General features: G+C 26.3%; 1 protein-coding gene across 2 annotated transcripts; it reads left to right on the forward strand.

The window, feature by feature from the left end:
* The first annotated feature begins 1,274 nt into the window (after nucleotides 1-1,274).
* LOC114132711 (uncharacterized) lies at nucleotides 1,275-18,168 on the forward strand. Of its 2 annotated transcripts, XM_027998249.2 has the most exons (14): nucleotides 1,275-1,897; nucleotides 5,674-5,816; nucleotides 10,857-10,874; nucleotides 10,952-11,126; nucleotides 11,209-11,282; nucleotides 11,349-11,570; nucleotides 11,630-11,763; nucleotides 12,350-12,533; nucleotides 12,653-12,828; nucleotides 12,893-16,013; nucleotides 16,088-16,232; nucleotides 16,301-16,414; nucleotides 16,493-16,648; nucleotides 16,728-18,168. In XM_027998249.2, exons 1-14 carry the CDS (start codon nucleotides 1,816-1,818, stop codon nucleotides 17,018-17,020), a joined length of 5,037 nt encoding a protein of 1,678 aa, XP_027854050.2. In that variant the 5' UTR covers nucleotides 1,275-1,815; the 3' UTR covers nucleotides 17,021-18,168. The 2 variants fall into 2 exon arrangements, with proteins under 2 accessions (XP_027854050.2, XP_027854051.2); XM_027998250.2 differs by lacking the exon at nucleotides 10,857-10,874.
* The last annotated feature ends 907 nt before the right edge of the window (nucleotides 18,169-19,075 follow it).

Below are 19,075 nucleotides of genomic sequence, written 5' to 3' on the forward strand. Positions count from 1 at the left end.
ATTTAAAGCTTACCTAACTAGAATACTTGTACCCACAAAAATATACAATCTTAAAATCTAAAGCATATTATTGTTAGTACTCGTATAATATTTTATCCAACATATTATATAATCAACGACAATATAAAAAGGCGTTTTTAGCGTTACCCATCAAACAGAATTAGGTGAGGTCTACTCTTTAAACAGTTTTCCTAATATTGCTATAAAAAATCCCTGAAATTTTCATCAGAATCGGTCGTGCAGTTTTGAATCTACAAATTACAACCACACACTTATAACATGTTGTCTTTTTATATAAGTACCTAATACAAATAAGATGTTTGTGCCTTATGAGTTATGGCTTAAACCATATTATTCTATCTAAGCATCTTAATGTAATATAAAAATTTAATTTTTAAACATGTAATTAATTAATTATACATACTCATTACTTACATATTATAAGTATTTGAAGTCAGATGAATGGAGTAGACTGGTGCTATAAAAATATGATATAAATAACATACTAATATACTACCTACTCATTTTAAATTCACTTTTTATTCGCCAAAATTATTCTCCGAGAAATATTCTGCTTTAAAATATGAAATTAATAATGTATGTTGGCAATAAAAAAAATAAATAACTTTAAAAATGTTAGTTTTGAGTTATTTAATTTAAACAAAATATCGCCGAAAACGTTAAAGCTTTTCGAAAAAATACATAATAATCAAAAAAAAACATCTATTGCTGTTTACCTTTAAAATAATCACCTTAAATATTATGACACAGTGTAGTTCAATTGTTATTAGTTTCAACTGAACAATGGTGAGTACCTATGGGGCGATTCTCCTACTTTCTGACTTGTTAAACTGTACTGATGAGACTTACCTCCTCATCACCGATATTATGAAATGCCTGAGAACGCCCTTGATGTGTACGATTGTTCAAAGAATTCAACAATTAATATTATTATTGTTATTTCATTCAAGCATTGCGTATTGTGTGACAGTTATCATTGAACAATAAATTGTACAATTTTAAATCAATATTGTAGTCGTGGTACATTTAAATCCTATAATAATAAAATTGATTTCATGTCAAGATCTTTAATGTTATCAACGAATTTTGTTATCAACAATTTTGATAACAATCTTCTGGTCACAAATAATCACACCTTATCTATGCTCGTCTGTTATCACAGCTTAGTTGTCCTCGTCGTCTGGTCCACTCCCACCCCGCCGGCCATTGTAAAACACACCTTTCCCCCCGCCCGCGACCGATCGGCGATCCGCGCAGTAGTCGCAATCGTACGACAGTGAGTCATGTTTTCTTTTCGCGAATCCGCACCGTACGGGGAAAACGTCGTGCACTTCCGGTGGCCCCTGTTGTACCACTCGACGATAATCGTCTTTTCCCGTTAATTTTTTTTTTTTATCGTCTCGTTTCGTCCGTATCTACCTTATAAGTTGTAGTACGTTTTTTACGATTCTCCAGAATATTGAATATCAATTTAATCGTTATAATACTCGTTGTCGTTCGTTCGTACTATTTCGCGCATATTGAATATTTCATCGCATCCGTAAACGTGTGTACGCGCCAAAAATGTAAACAGATTTTCCTTGTGGACGAACCGAAATCGTGTCAAATATTCCCCCTGATTAAGGGACCGCGTAAGACCATCCTATCGTTGAGCTGTGCGCGCTTAAAATGATGTTCGGCCGACTGTCGTCGATGGGCAGATGACTTGTACAGCTTGTATCAGTTTTCTTTTCGTGTGGCGTGGCTGAACACTAAAGAAATGGCCTAGGCCCTGATTGCGAGCCAGAGCTAAAAATGGAACGCACCGCTTTCCCGTTGCTGTGGTTATGTTTGGTTTCGACCTGGATCAGTTCTTCAGTGTCGTATCCAATTGGAGGTGATGACAACATTTGTATTAATTTCTTATATAAAATCATGTTTAACATATTTTACAAGCAAATAGGATCCTAGTGTTTGTCTGGACCCTAGAAATTAGGTCCAGTCGATAGAACACACAATTTGACTAGAGGTGTAACACTGACATCAAATTATAGAATTACCAAGGGAATTGCCTATGTAATCCTTTTTCAGTTTTCAGTTATATAGTAGTTTTATCGTGAAAAATTGTACAATTCTAAAATCCTTATTTTTTTTCAATTTATTTAACTATTTTTTTTTTTGCGTATTATGCTTGGTGTTATTTTACTTTAAGACTTTAACTGAGTACCACATGAATAAGTACCTAAATAATTTTTAATAAATTGTCTTCCATACTTAATTTAAAACACTAGGTTGGTAGTTATTTGATGTGTGTGATACATACATTTTGTTTCAATACTATTAATATTTAGTACAACTACCTAAATCATCTATTTTACAATTTAATTTAGTTCAAAACCTATTTCAAAACAATGTTGATTTAATGATTTTTAGGTAATGTAAACTTAGTCTCTCCGCTCTATATTTAAGATAATACAAAATATAAAGTGCTACCTATGCCTGGGTATTACCTAAATATTTTAATTTATTAAATAAGATGAGGTTTAATTAAGTGTTAGGAGTAGGTAATTACCATATGATAAAGAAATTGATATTTTGTAAGCATTCACTTATTTACCTATTGGTATCTATCTCTCTGATATTACATTTCAGATATTGGATTAGGTACCTATTTAATTTCAGATATTTCTATTGAGTTGAAATATATGCACACTAATCATAAGTGCTTATATATTTTTAAATAAATATTTCATTTATTATCCTAATATTCTTATATCTATGAATACCGCTTAGTCATTTGATAAGATTCTTCATTTAAGATGTCTCGGTTATTATTATTATTATTATTATTTTTATCTTTGTTTATCTTGCTTACAGCTTAGTATATTATTTACTTTTCATGAGTAAATATTAAAGTTATTGACCTATTACGAGACTTACTATCAAATGATACAAGAAATCGAGCAAAAAATAAAATATAAAAATTGTAAAAATACCTACTTATCTGAATACCTGCCAATGGCATAAAATTTAATTTAACCTACAAGTCTATTAACTTTTGTGATATTAAATTTAAAATTGCGTATGTAATGTAGGAATCTATTACTGTATTATTAATAAATAAAACAATTTGATTGAAGTGATTACAACTATTCCAAATTGCAATTATCCTGTATTCAAAGGTTGTTATTCAGTTTGTAGTTTTCAGTGTTGATTCTGGTGTTTGGTACAAAGTAGGGTATGTTACTTTTTTTAATAAGTAACTACAATAAAAGCATTATAAATTACTTTTTTGTTACTTAAATACAAAAGTAATGCATTGCACATAAATTTTATTATTCAAGAGTAAATAACTAGTTTTAGTTAATACAACATTATCTAATTAGATTACCTATAATATATCTAAATGTCATAAAAAAATAAAAACAACCCAATAATAATACCTATAGATAGGTACCTATATTTTCAATTAAAAAAATTTACGAAAGATTATTATCACTTTATACGTGCCCTATTTTGGTAAAAATGTCTCCTGCTATACTCTAGTTCTGCTGAGTTCTTCCAGCTTAATATTAAAATAACAATATTATTAATTAATAAAAGTTTTAATATAAAAACTTAGTATAGGTAAAATATAAAGTTATTCATTATTTTGCAATCAATAACTTCAGTCTTTCAATAAAGCCTTTGTTGTTACTTGTTACTGGCATTTTTTTATCTAAAAATAAATAATATATTGCATAAGTACAAAACTGCCTATGCTATAGAGAGTTCTAATCTATATACCATTTTATAACTAAACCTACTAATTTACCATGATCGTCTTTTAACCCAACAATAAACATTTTAAATACAATTAAATTTAATAAAAAAATACTAATAATAAAACTGTAATTTCTACCAATATTTTGAATATAAACCATAATAAAAGTGGGTTATGCTTACAAATTTGTCAATAAGAATTTGATTTATAAATCGTTAAAAAATGTCACACATTATTTTACAAAGTTACTAATATACTTCTAAATTAATATGTAGTTACTCTTGCATGACACAATTTTAATTTGTAGTTACCATAATATTACTAAAAAAAAGTAGCTGTTTCAATAATGAGTAAAGTACCATTATGTTATGTTATTAGACAACACTAGTAAGTAGTAATATTATCATTTAAGCTCTCTTGATAGCCATACATAACTACTAAATCTAATGCCAAAATAATATTTGACTTTGTTTTTAAAAATAGCAATATGTACCTATATTTTTAAAAATAAGTTTGAAACAATAGCTTAATTTCAATATTACTTAAACACAAACATAACATATTATGAGTATGCTGTTTATCTTATTTAGAACTCATTTTTAAATTTCGAACAACTTAAACTGGCTCTGTTCCATGAACGTTTAAATCTTCTGTCTGTGTTTTTTACGGTTTTCTAATTGGTATTTGATGATTAATGAAACAAATTAAAAATTGTTATTATCTTAGTAATTTATAAAAACATGTCTAATTTTATAGTTTATCAAAAAATAATAATTAAATTAAAATAATAACAAAATGTATGATAATACACTCAAAAGTCAAGGATATACTTAACAAACATAAAATATTTTTTATGTACAATATAATATTATGTACCTATTGACAATAATAAAGTATTTTCAGGTTATCAGTTAAGAGTTTGTACAAAATACAAATTACAATTGTCTCACTAACTAAAATTATCCTCTACCTATTATATTTTATGACTAAGTACCTACAATATTATCATTATCCATTTTAAATTAAATATTGATACGTTATTCAAACTATATCTAAAATTATATTTATATAATGACTAATGACCAACACAGAGTAATTATTTTGGTTGTCCATTTTTATTATAGGTACCTATTATAACCTACCTACTATTTACTAATATCTCAGCTGAATAAATATACACCCAACTCTACTACTCATACATTTCAAAAGCTAACCCAGCAAATATATATTAAACTTTTTATTGTTTCTATTTTATACACATGCATTTGTATAAAATTAAAATACTACCTTTATAATTATATTTAAACAATTTGTGAATTTGTTGTGGTGTTTTTAATCAATTATTGATATTATAGGCATTAAAGGTATGCTTAATTCTCCAGATATTTAAAATAGCACAAAACTATGTTTTAAAAAAAATATCTTTTAGTCCCTTCTCGTGAATACTTAATTAAAATATCTAATACCTAATAAATGCATAATGTATTAATAGTTTAATTTATAAACCTAATATAATATTTTTATTTTATATCCAATTATCTAATATTATGTTACAAATTAACATTTTCATATTAGGTAAATTTTATATTTTGTTCTAGGAACCTTTCATTTTAATGTATTTGATTTAATTTGATACTATAATAATGGGTTTTTTTAATATTATATATGCAATGTATAATACTTTATTTTGGGTTGTGAATATATGGGTTCAAGGTCAGTAATAGAGTAAATTTTTCTTTCATTTTTAAAATTGCAAAATAAGTACATTAACTGTGTATAATAAAAATATTTATTTGTTGCGTGATCATAAAACTTATGTATAACTTAATTTTTATTTGAATGCTAGAAACCAAAAAAAATAGCAATATTACCTATTTACTAATTTATATTGTATATTTATACTTTTTCAGATTTAAATTCTAGTACAGCATTATGGAGCAGTTCTAATACGTGGCTAGAAGCAACTGTAGTTGCAGTCATTTTTACTATATGTATAGTTGTATTCCTTGTTGGCTGCTTGGACTGTTGTCGAAATAGTAGATTCAGTTTTAAGGTAAATGTTATCAATTTTAAAAAAAACAATATTATTAAAAAAAAAAAATTTAATGTTAAATTAAGTTTATATATATATATATATATATATATATATATATATATAGTCAGTGTTATTAAGAAAAATGATTTAAAAAAAAAAAAATAACATTTAAAAAAACAATAACTCATTTTGAGTAGAACCAAATTTAACAATTTATAGTGGGAGGGTGAAGGGTAATAGTATAGTTTGAGAATCCTTTTGTTTTTACTATTATGTATATTAACAATATTTTATCATATTATTATTATTTTGTAAATTTTTAAACACTGGATTTTATTATAAAACTATAAAAGTTGACCATAGTGGAAAAAAATTAACTTACTTCAACTGTTATATATTTATTGTTTTATAGGTACTAAAAGCATGTAATGGCCTTAACATATAAAGAAAATAAGTAACAATATTTAACAATGATTTACAGTTATAAAATATTTCATTAATATTTGTTCATTTGAGTTTTTGAAAATTCTTAAAACAATTTTTTAATTTTGTTTTATTAATGCATAGGTGCCTGTAATAAAACACTTATGCAATTAATAAAATACAAGCAATATTGTTAAGTACTAATAAGTAGTACAGTATAATATTATGGGTATTATTATCATTATATACCTAAATATTTATTTTTAACTTTAAATTCTAACAATATATTTTATATATTTTTGCTATTAAGGATTCAACTATTCTTATTTATAAATAGGTATATCACACACTTTAAAATAAAATTTAAGCTACCTTATAATTTACATAATAACCAACATTAATCAAATGTGTCTAATATAATGAAGTGATGTATTAAAATTTAATTATATTTATTATATTACCTTATATTAATAGTTGAATGCATCTAGACAATTAATCTAGTAGATATTGTGTTTTAGTAGGTGATTTTGTGGTTGAATTATTTTAGTATTGTATGAGGATTACTTTTTAAAGTGAATGTAGCTCATGTTATTGAATATCATTGGCAATTGCTTTAGAAAAAAAATATATAGTCTAATAGCCATTACAGTTATGTTCACCTCATTTGTATTGGATCAAATGCAGAATCAGATATGTACATTAAACATTTAACATACAGTACCTATAATATGCCTATATTAGAATTATTTATTTTTTATTATAAATATTTTACATTAGCACAAGTTTTGCTTTAATATAAATACTGTACATCTTAAAATAATATCAATATTTATTCTTTATCCTATTTAATTAATATTAATTATTTTGAACATTAAGGTAAATTTAAAGTTATAATATGTTAAAAAAAAAATACTGACTATTTTAGTTTAATTTCGTATATTTTAAAAAATGAACAGGTGTTTAATTTTTTTTTAATATTTATTATTATAACTTAAAAGTTTTATTTATAATAATTTTTATTAATATAATGCATTGGTGATTCTTATAGTTTAGTCGTAATCAATTTATAGTTTTAACATTTTTATTCTGTTCCAAAATTTACTAGACTATTGAAGTACTACTTTTACCTATTGTGTTTGTTTTATAATTTATGACCATAATATGATATATACCTATTATATTAAATAGCCAATAAACAATTTTATAAATTGTCAGATTTTTCCAATATATTTGATTTTAGGTGTTTATACTTCAATAAATGTAGGTTTATGGGTGATTCTCCAAATTATTTATGCTGATACTTTCATCCAGTAGACATTAACAAGTTAAATTGAATATCTAAATGGCTAGAGTAAATTGTTGTAGGAATTGGTTCACTGTAGAGACGTGTTTACATTTAACCTAAATGGCATAGGTTTAATATGTGGTGTACGCATTGTGTGTGGTTAACATGTTGTATAAATAAATAGTAAAACATTTCTAATGAAATTTAATTCATCTATAATACTTTTTTTGGTATTGCGTGATTAATTTGTCTGCAGTAAAAATAAATTTAATAAATTATAAAAAATATTTAAAATTAGTGTATAAATTATGAATGTTCAGTCGGTTAAAATTGTTCTATTATTGTTATTTTTACATTTTTATTTTAACACTTCGTTATTATTTTATAAATATATTTACAGTTGTAAATTGATACCGGACCAACTAAAATACAAATCAAAAGAGGAAAACTAAATAATATAAACATTTTCGCTTAAAGTATAATTTTTACAATTTTAGATTCTTAGTAATGACCATTTTTTTGTGTAATTTTGATGATTAAAAAAAAAATTCCAGGTATTAATGTTTTTTCTAACTTCTCTTTAATTCTCCGAAAAAAAAAATCAAAACAAGTCCTTAATTAAAATGTATGCATAGATAATATATAAATATATATGTATATATATATAGGTATCTATTATCTATGAATGTATGCTAGAGAACAAAGTACTGATATCTCAACTATATATATATATGTATACGTTCGTAGAAAAATCAATTATAATTTTATAAATAATAAATCTCGCGAAAATGTGCACATATTTACTAACGTGTTAAACGTATTATGATTTTCAAAAACGATTAAATAACCCTTCTTTTGATTAGAATAATTCATACTACATAGTGTTGCATTAAATAATAAACCAATAATTTTATAGGCACCGATCAAAGTAATTTTAAAATTTAAATGGTATGAATACTATTTAAAGAGGGTTATGTAGAGTTTTTATTTTGTGTACTTATTATTATTAAAATTATACCAATTATACCTATTCTAGTGGGGTACAGTTAAACGTAAAATTTTAACCAAGATATTTTTCGGGAATATACTGATAATTTGAACCAGGTGGTTTTCTGTGCTAGTCGAAATACTATAATATAGAATTTCCATTACTCTTAAATTGGTACCTCGTGTTATCATTTTAAGTCCAAGTCCGTTTTTAGCATTAACTTATTTAATTTTTACTATAAAAAAACTAATGATCACATAATTTTTCTAAACCCCGCGAGTAATTAACTATTTGATTATTTATATTTAAAACTTCAGACTTTAAGACTAAATTCTATTTACTTAAACTAACTTAAAAATTTAATAATTTTTACTCTAAATAATATGTTCTACACTTCTACAGTGCCATATTTCTATAGTAAAGTCCATTTTACCTATTAATATTTAAACATGCTAAAATGTTAAGATTTAAGAGTTCTTAAGATTTCGTGATTAATCATTGATCAAACCCAATATTCTCCATTCCAAATTAATTATGGTCAAAAATGCATGTTAATTCTAATTGAATGTTTATATTGTTATTGATATTCACATGATAAATTCTTTTTATGATATATTTTTCATTATCAACATTTTTTTTCGTATTATACAATTATATTGTATTCATGTTTTTTTGTGCTAATTTATTTCAATCAAAATTATATTTGTAGTAATTTGTTATTAGTATCTTATTCATTAAATTACGTCATTGCAGACATAATTTAATTTTTTTATATTATAACTGATCTAAAAAAAATAAAAACATTTCAATTCAAATAATGAAGGTACCGACAAAATGTTTAATGCCTTGGGTTTCAGAAATAAAACAATCACTAAAAATTTAATAAATCAATAGTAAGGCTATAAGCTAATATAGTTATATAGTGACCATACAAATTTAGTAAACTGTTAAATTAATCATTTTTTATGCGATCTGGCATAAGTCTACTAAAATATCTTTATCTACGAACGAATTATAGCTACTAAATTGTTATTATAGTAATGTTTTTTAATAAGACACTTTTTTGTACATCTACGTTTTAAACTTTTAGCTATTATATTATTGGTATATTACGGTTGAAAATATATTTGATACCCCTCCGATAACAGACGCTAATTATAATCCTATTTTATTATTATAACTTATGACTATAATATAATGCCGTGGCCATAAATAGTAAAATTATTATAAAAATAAAATAAAAATAATAAATATTCAACTTTACCATCGCCGACTGAACTACCTATTTAAATTATTATTTTTAAAGGCACAAACACTTTTTTAATTTAATTTTATTGTCTTTGTGTGAATCCAGCTCTATATAGGTTCCTACTTATATTTCACTCCGTAAATGACGTGTTTTTTTTATTATAATTTTACATTATCGATATCAGTTGAATACAATCACTGTAGCAACAACTACCTTTGTTTCAAACAAATGAATCACCATTTCTAATTAATAGGTACCTACAAAGTACCTATCGGTTACAATCGATGTATAAATACAACTTATAACTTATAAGTGCCGCAGAATTTATGAAATAAATATTTTATCAAGAGTTTTGACTATCGTAGCATACTTATAAGCTCTGTAAAAATTTAAATTTAAAACATTAAAATTATAAATCTGCAGTGTAATTTTTCCTCTTTTCTATTTAAAATTAGTTGTCGACTAATTAAAATAAATGAATTTAGAAAATTGTATTTATAGCCCGGGTTTGATTTCCCCGTTAATATGCGTTTTCGATTTCAATTAATGATTTATTATGTACCTACACCGTGTAATTAAAATGAAATAAGATTTTGCCGAGACATTTTTGGCATCAGATCCGACGAGATTTTCATTGTTTGCGTCGTGTATTGCATATATGTTGTACGTATGTTGTATTATATTTTCTGTATAGCCTGAACCATGACCAATCAATGGTACCTAAATTTACAGAGTTTCATTGTCAAACAGAGAACATCGACCTCCTATATTATAGTATTCGGTTGCAGCGCCATAGGATATTTTTATAATAATATTGACATCTTTACAGCTTGGCGCTACTTTTGAATACATAATGGTCAATAAAAAATTGTCTTTTTTCTCGTTCTGTATTTTAAAATATTATCTAATAAGTAAATAAGCATTTGACTAAGACATAAAAATTAAAAAAAAATTTAAAATTTGTTTTTTTTTTTTGTTATTATTATTATATAATATGTAGGTATATAATAATGTAATATCTATCATAATAATATTTATCTATAAACAAACAAGATACCTATATTATATTAATTTTTTTTGTCTTTTTTTCTTTTAATTTGCTAATCCGTTAAGGAGTCAACAAGATCACAGGTTTGAATAATCTAAACATCATCTTGGAATTTTAACTTAGCATTTGTATAAACATTTTTTTTTATCTTCTATTTAAGGAATTTCAAAATGAAGTAATATCCACAAGAGATTACAGTTCTCCAGGATTGGCATTTGTCAACCCTATTAGCAATCTTCATAGTAATGAGTTGTCAAGATCAGATTCTACTGTCATAAATATTGAACAACTTTCACCATCAATTAAATATCAGTCCTTATTTAAAGAATGGATAAGTAAGTAAAACAAAAATAAAAAAAATTAATACATATTTTTTTTAATCAGTTCTACAATTTAATAACATTTATATTATTTTAGATGATTCACTTTCAAATTTTCCAAGATCCCGGTTGCAATTTCATCATGAACTTGGTTCTGGATGGTTTGGAAGGGTAATATCAATAATTTATTACTATTTTATTTTAAAATACATAAATTATAATTACAATTCATTTTAGGTTGTAAGTGGTGAAGTGGTTGGCTTGAACCAAGGTGAAAATAATAAAGTAGTAGTCCGTATCTTAAGAGATGACGCTACTGATTCCGAAAGACTAAAATTTTTACAAGAAGCTGCTCCGCATAAAATTAAAGTAAAAAATGGGAATCACTTAGTTTTAGGACTTGTAGCTGCTTGTATCAAAATGGATCCACTATTATTAATATTTGAGTCTAGTCCATGTGTAAGTACAATTATTGAATTATTATGATTGTCAGTATGTTAATAATATATTATCTTTAGGGTGATTTGAAAATGTGGCTCCGCAAAAATGCAGACACCAATGAATATGAAACCCAATTAGAACGTAAACTCAAAATGTCTGTACAAGTAGTCAATGGGCTTTTGCAATATTTAAAAAGTGGAGCTGTTCATACGTAAGTAATAATTAATTGGTATATATTTTAATATTTATACGTATATCCACAAAATTATTCATAGTACCTAATGAATTTCTAATGTGTTCATTTTTTATATATATAGTTAATAAAGCAGATATAAAAAATATAAATATTGTATAAACTGCATCACTCCCTACTGATAATTAGTTAAGTCGTTGTAACCCTAAGTTTATGCAGGATAATAACTTGCAATAAAAAATTAATATTATGTAGATACGATCAATCAATATTCTCACCGACTTAATTATGTAACAAAAACTATGAATTATATCCTTTTAAAAAAACACTCCTTTATAAAAATATGTTTTATACATTAGTCACATTACCTACTCTGTGACCTAAATCTGTGCATGCTTATGATTGTGATGTATCATTTATAAGGTGAATAATATATTTCTTATATAATGATTAGATAAGTTTAAGGTTAAGTAAGATAATTGAATCTTCATTTCTTACTAAGAAGTATAGATAAAATATATAATATTAAGCATGGGTATTATACTAACAAGTTAACAAATAAAACTTTTTCATTTTTCTAACTGCTAACAATGTATACTTTTAGAGATGTAGCGGCAAGAAACTTTTTAGTATTTCCTGACAATGTAGTGAAAATTGGTGATTATGGTATTAGCACCCAAACATATAAGGAAGATTATTATTTTACTGAAGAAGGAGTAGCTATTCCTATTAGATGGAGTTCACCTGAAACCTTAAATGTATCTGAATCTGTCATTGAGACTAAAAAGGTAAATATTAAACAATATATACATCTAATTTACCTAATATGTTTACACATAAATATTTTAACTATAAAGTATTTGAAGTAAAAATTTTAAATTACAATGAAGCTTAAATTTTTTTACAGGTTACTGTGGAAGGAAATGTTTGGAGTGCTGCAGTTGTTATATGGGAAATAATGGAAAATGGTGCTCAACCTTATGGTTCTCTTAGTGATTTAGCTGTTCTATCTGCGGTATTTATTGAACGTACACCACTTTTACTTCCACCATCATCTAAACATCACAAACTCTCTCAACAAATGTAAATTATACTTGATTTTTTGGCTAATACTTAATTAATATTATTTTGAACTATTTGTATTTAGATATCAAGTGATGTTGAAATGTTGGAATTCTGATCAATCAAAAAGACCAACATTCCCAGAAATTATATCATCTCTGGAAGAAACCTATAGCATGTTGAAAGCTAATTTTGATCCCATTTCCTCAAATTCAAGTCCTATGTTTTCTAAAGATTTTGTTAAAAGTGATAGTGACTCGGGAATAACTAGCTCTGTCAATAGACCAAAATCATGTGAAGTTCAAATATATGCAGATGATATGAGTGATATGAGTTCTCAACCATCTGCATCTAGTGGAGTTGATGTATTTAATCAATCTAAAAAATCACCGTCCTTAGAAATATTGCATGGATCATTGGAAGATCTAACAACATCAAATGATCCTTGGATAAGAACTGATGATAGTATTTTATTTATGGAAGGTATAAATAATGCTATTAGAGAGCTAGATGAAGCTTTAGCTGGTGAACCTACATCATCTGATGCTGAATGCTCACCACCAATTGTTAACTTTAGACTAGGTCCAATAGCGAATAATAAAATAAGCCGTCCGTTATTTGAAAATGCTTACCATGATAATTCATATCTAGAAAGACGTTCTGGTAATGAGTCATCTGGAACAGATACAGAAGATGAACATTGGAGGTTAAGAATTGAACGAGGTGAATTTTCTGAAAAAGTCAAACAGAAATCAAAAAGTGTTGCAGATTTAATGATACTAACTCATATTGATGCTAGCGAAAGTAGCGAAAGCGATACTCCACTAAATTCGTTATCAAGACAAAACAGTTTTAAGCACAATCGGTTAGCTGTTCCACTTTTAAATAGTCTTACATTTACTAGTGATAGTGACTTAAGAAACGCACAAGATGATCATGATTTTCAAGATACTTTGAAAAAGTTCCAAACAGCCTTAAAAAATAGAGACGATGATTCTCTTTCATATTTGTCTTTACAAATTGATAATAGTATGAAAGTAAAAAAGGATTCTAAATCAATCAATACCAATCCTTTTTTAGAGATTGAAGCCTCGGAAAAAACTAAAAAAAATAACCCATTTATTTTACCAAATACAGCTCAATGTTCAACAGCTGCTAATAACTCTTCTGTCCTTCTAGGTCCATGCGAAAATTTCACAATAGATTATTATAAAGGTGTTACTTCCTCTCTCACAGAAAAGCCAATCAATGAAAAATTAGATAATTCAATATTTGAAAATGTCAGTTTTACATTTAATCCATATGAGTCAATGAAATGGGACTCTAATATATTTGATTTTAGTAACCCAATTTTAGAAGAATCTGATGATACAAAAGTAGAATGTAAATCAAAACACCTAATCTTAGAGGAAACAGCTAAAGAATCCAACTATAGCACACTAGAATTAGACTCTGGCCATACATCAGACTATACAAATTGTGAAGATATTTCAACTAAAGATACTTTGGAAACCAAAAGTTTGAGTACTCCAAATTATACATTTAACGAGTCAAATGAAGCTTATATGTACTATAATAATATAACTGTGCTAAAGAATGGTTCTGATGATTCAGGTTGTGAAATTGAACAGATAACAAGTGAAGATGGCAGCACAGAATTTCTAAATGACAAATCTGAAGACGAAGACGATAATGAAATTACTGTTATCAAAGTACATGATTTATATGAAGATAAAATTCACAATGATCAGTCTAAATTTGAAGGAATATCTGATGATGATAGTAAACAATGTGAAGGTAAAAGTCAATATGAAATTGATGATATCATCGAAGGTCTTTCAGAATCTTGGTATTTACATCCTCCATCATATCAAGACACATCTGGTTGGCTTCCAGATACTTTAAATCATGATGATAAAGCTGATGATAAAGAATTATCATTAGATGAAGAATATGCTGAAGCTATAAGACAAGAACTAAGAGGCAAAGTCAATCAGAACGATAATGATTCTAGAAATTTAAACATTTCAATGGAAGAAAATGAAAATGTAGCAGAAAACACTGATCATGCAGATATGGTTATACATTACAATGTTTTCCCTCCTCCTTTGTCGACAATATTTGAAGAAGATGAAGATGAAGAACCTGAAATAATTGATACTTTTTCAGAAAATCCCAGTCCTTCATGTATTTTGACAGATACTTCTACCGACCATCTAGTCATTAGTAGAGAAAAGCTGGTTGATTCTTCATCAGAATTAAATGATAATGTTCAAGATGATGTTTTGATAATTGATACTATAACTAATGAAGCAATTATATTGGACACAGATGTATCAGAAAAACAAGAAATTAATGTTTTAAATAATACATACACTATTGAAGAAGTGAACTCTGATACTGATGATATATTAGAAAACTTGGAATCTGACAGTATGGCATCATATTCTCCTGATTCATTATCGCCAGGATCAACCAGTAAAACTGCTGCAGCTGTATCTTATTCATCGTCTGATACAGCAGGAATTTCCGATCAATTTGTTTCTCCTACACTCAGTAATAATGATTTACCTCTGGACAAACAAACCAATGCACTTAAAAGCATTGAAGAATTACTGAGTTCTCCACATCATACTAACTCAAATGAAAATTTAGACATGTTCAACAATATGCAAAACGTAAATTGGCTAAAAATGTTTTTGAACTCGGAAACTTTTTGTGAAAACGACCTTGCTCATCATTGTACATCATTACCGAATTCAATAAATTTTGATAATTACAATTGGCCGACGGTTAACGAATTGACTGCCATGAGCAGTTCAGAACCAAATTTAACTAAAATTGATGTGAATAAAACTTTAAAAACACAAGCTGTTTATGAAGCTGATTGTTGTAAGAGTTTAGATTCTAATTCAACGATTACTGAAGAAAAAACACATAGAGAGTTTAAAGTATCACTAGTAAAAGAAACTCCAGAAAAACAAGAACCTCATAAAGAATTGCCAATTCCATCACCAGATGACAATGTTTTAAATAATTGGAAAACTGTGTTTGGTTCATCCAGTGAAAAAGATGATATAGGCGATGATAATGAATCTGCCAAATCTGAAGATGTTAGTGATGATGAAGTAGAATTTGTTCCTTCCACTTGGAATAGTAATGCAATACCCAGTAAAACTTCACTACGCAATTCAAACTATCAATCAGTCAGTAGACTCAAACATTTTTTTCAAATAAATTTTTTTCTAAAAATAAGATTGTATAATTGTTTTTTGTTTAGGGTGCCAAAAAATCAGTATCATTTAAACAACAAAACTATCATTGTGTCTACGAGTATCCACGTGATGATAGTGAAACGTTTGATTTAGATATTGGGCCAATTTGGGACCGAACACCTAATTATTTTGATTTATCATCATTCAGTGGTATGTGTATAGTTTTAAAATGTATATATACTTATAGCAATTAATAATAATAAATTTGTTTATTTAAGATTGGGGAGCTGGTCCATCAAAAACTGATTTACTTAGTCCGTCTTTTATTGATGATGAAGCATGTAATCCAGTTCAAACATTTCCACAAGAAACAAACTTCAATTTTCCCTCAGGTAAATCCTTAGTTTGTTTGCGCTGTTATTAATATTAACCAAAAATGTAAGTAAAAATGTACATTTTTTTTTTTACAGCTACTTTTGATGATGATTTTTATATAAGTAGTTCAAATCAACCATTTGAAATAAACCAAAGTCAATTTTTCCCCGGTCAAAAGTCCGACAATTCTACTGATGATACTTTTGAACCTAATGCAGCTGATTTAACTCCATTAAAACCTAAGAACATAAGTATGGACCCATAATGAATTATTCATTTATTTTTAATTTTTAAACCTTATTATTGATTTCTTAATTATTTTATGTTTAGTTGAAAAATCAAATGAAGATATACCAGAACCAGTTTCAATTGTAAATGCTGTTACTCTGGATGAAGAACTAGCTAAAGCAGAGATGGATAATATGGATATAAAAACATTGGGTAAAATACTATCATTCAAAATGGATGATGTTGTGAAAGTCAATGATATTAAAAGACCCAAAGAACCGCTTTCGCCTACTTTGGGAGAATTATGTCATACCAAACAACATTTGACTTTAAATCTATGCAAATCTACGTCCATACCACCTTCCAGCATTAGCACTGAAAAGTTCAATACCTAGAGAATTAAGACCATCAACCAATGGTCAACCATTGGTTAGCTTAAAAAATAAAACCAGATGAAACAATTCTTGGTATCCAAATGTACTTAATGTTATGGACAAGTGCCAAACATTATTTATTATTTATGCAATAATCTGTTAAAGATGTTAGTTTTTATAAGTTTTAAACGTGGAGTCGTTAATTTGATGTATTAATACTGAGTTGTGTATCTCATTGAGATGAATTTAGGGTATGGGTATACAAAATGTGGGCTTTGTTGTGTCTACAAAATTAGCTTGTTGATCTGATATGTTCTGTTTGACGTTCCTTGATATCTAAATTAAAATTATTGATTGGTAAGAAGTAATCACAATAAATGATTCTAACCAAATTAGTAATTTGTTTTAGTACCTAACTAACATTTGTTTGTTTTTTTTTTTTATAGTTTTAAATTTATTATATTCCAAATGTAAATACTTCATTACGTTTATTTTAACAATACAAAAATATGGAGAAGGAGTTTTTTTATTCGCCGTCCAAATAATATGATATTTATATTATTATTATTATTATTTTTATTATTAACAACAAAATGTTTTCTTCTTTATCATTAATATAATAAATTTTTCAATTATGGCGTAACATAACAAGGGTAAAACAAATACATTACACATTGTTATTGTTCAATTTTATACGTGTAATATTCCTAGATATTTAAAAAGCTCACATAATATATATGTATTGAAAAAAAAATAGTTAAACTAATTCGATCTGTAAATAAACATAATAATAGATATAAGTGATTGCAACATTTTTTTTTAAATTAAATTAAATTTGTTTTACCCTCAGTAGTTAATTACCCGTGTTCTTACGAATTATGAAATATGTCCTCATTTGACGCCAACCATGTCACACGCTACATCCCTGTTTCTAGTGTTAGTTTTTTTTTTTTGAATCTTGTATAAGTGTTATATAATTTATTAATATATAGCTTAATACCCAGAAGCTATACTCAATTGAAAATCCTTAACTGAGTGCTATTTGTTGGACTATCAGTATTAAACCTTTATTATTATTATTATTTTTTTTTTTGATTTCTCCCTATTGTTATTTCTTATTTATATTTAAACACAACCTAATTAATTAAGAAAATATAATTTTAAAAATATGTTCATTGTTTTTATTGTATTATCGGTAATTCTATGGTAACTAATATTTTATGTACACGGAAATGTATACTTAACTCATATCTTAAATATTAGTAGACAAACCATTAAATTGGTCAACATTTATACTATGTTGGAGTTGGGAATAATTGATCACACAGATCTAGATTTTTTTTATTAGAACGGTGCGTATTGACTGGGAAGCCTCGAAATTCTAGTTTGGTAACCTGTTTGACAAAATTTTACTTAACCTTCCAGTTTTAACCTGGCCTGGTTTGTGGGGATATTGTCTTCTGGCCCATAAAAATATAATACATTTGTGGCTGTGTTTGTAATATGAACTTCCATCACTACGCACTCTTTAGTTCACTCCATAACTTTGTCCCCTATAGACTTAGGTTAATATAGTATAACTTAACATTTTATACTTATTGTTGTTATTCAATGTACTTACATTAAAATGAGTAAAATGTTTACTTCTATTGTTAGAAGTTACTGTAGTGTATTAAAATGTATCTTTAATCTAATTATTGGAATAAAAACATATTATTTACAAAAAATAAAAACCTATACATAGTGAATTATGTAAAAAATTGTTTAAAATAAAGGTGATACATAAAATATAAATTTATGTGTCTTTTTTTTCAGTCATTATTTATTAAACACTACTGGTAAGAGAATATGTGTCTATAAACGTGTATGATAAAGTACTAGTTTAATGAGTAGAAAAGTAGAAAGAATTAATACTTTTTGATAAAGGAATAAAAAAGTTATAAATTGCTATGTTTTAAAATAGAACATTGTTGAGTTCTCATATAAGATGAAAAATTGTATGATAAGTAAAAACATTAAAATGTAGATTATAAAGTTGAAAATATTGTAGAATAAGTTACTTTTATTTTATTCCTA

Source organism: Aphis gossypii, chromosome 1 (assembly GCF_020184175.1).
Source record: "Aphis gossypii isolate Hap1 chromosome 1, ASM2018417v2, whole genome shotgun sequence".
Taxonomy (NCBI): Eukaryota; Metazoa; Arthropoda; class Insecta; order Hemiptera; family Aphididae; genus Aphis; species Aphis gossypii.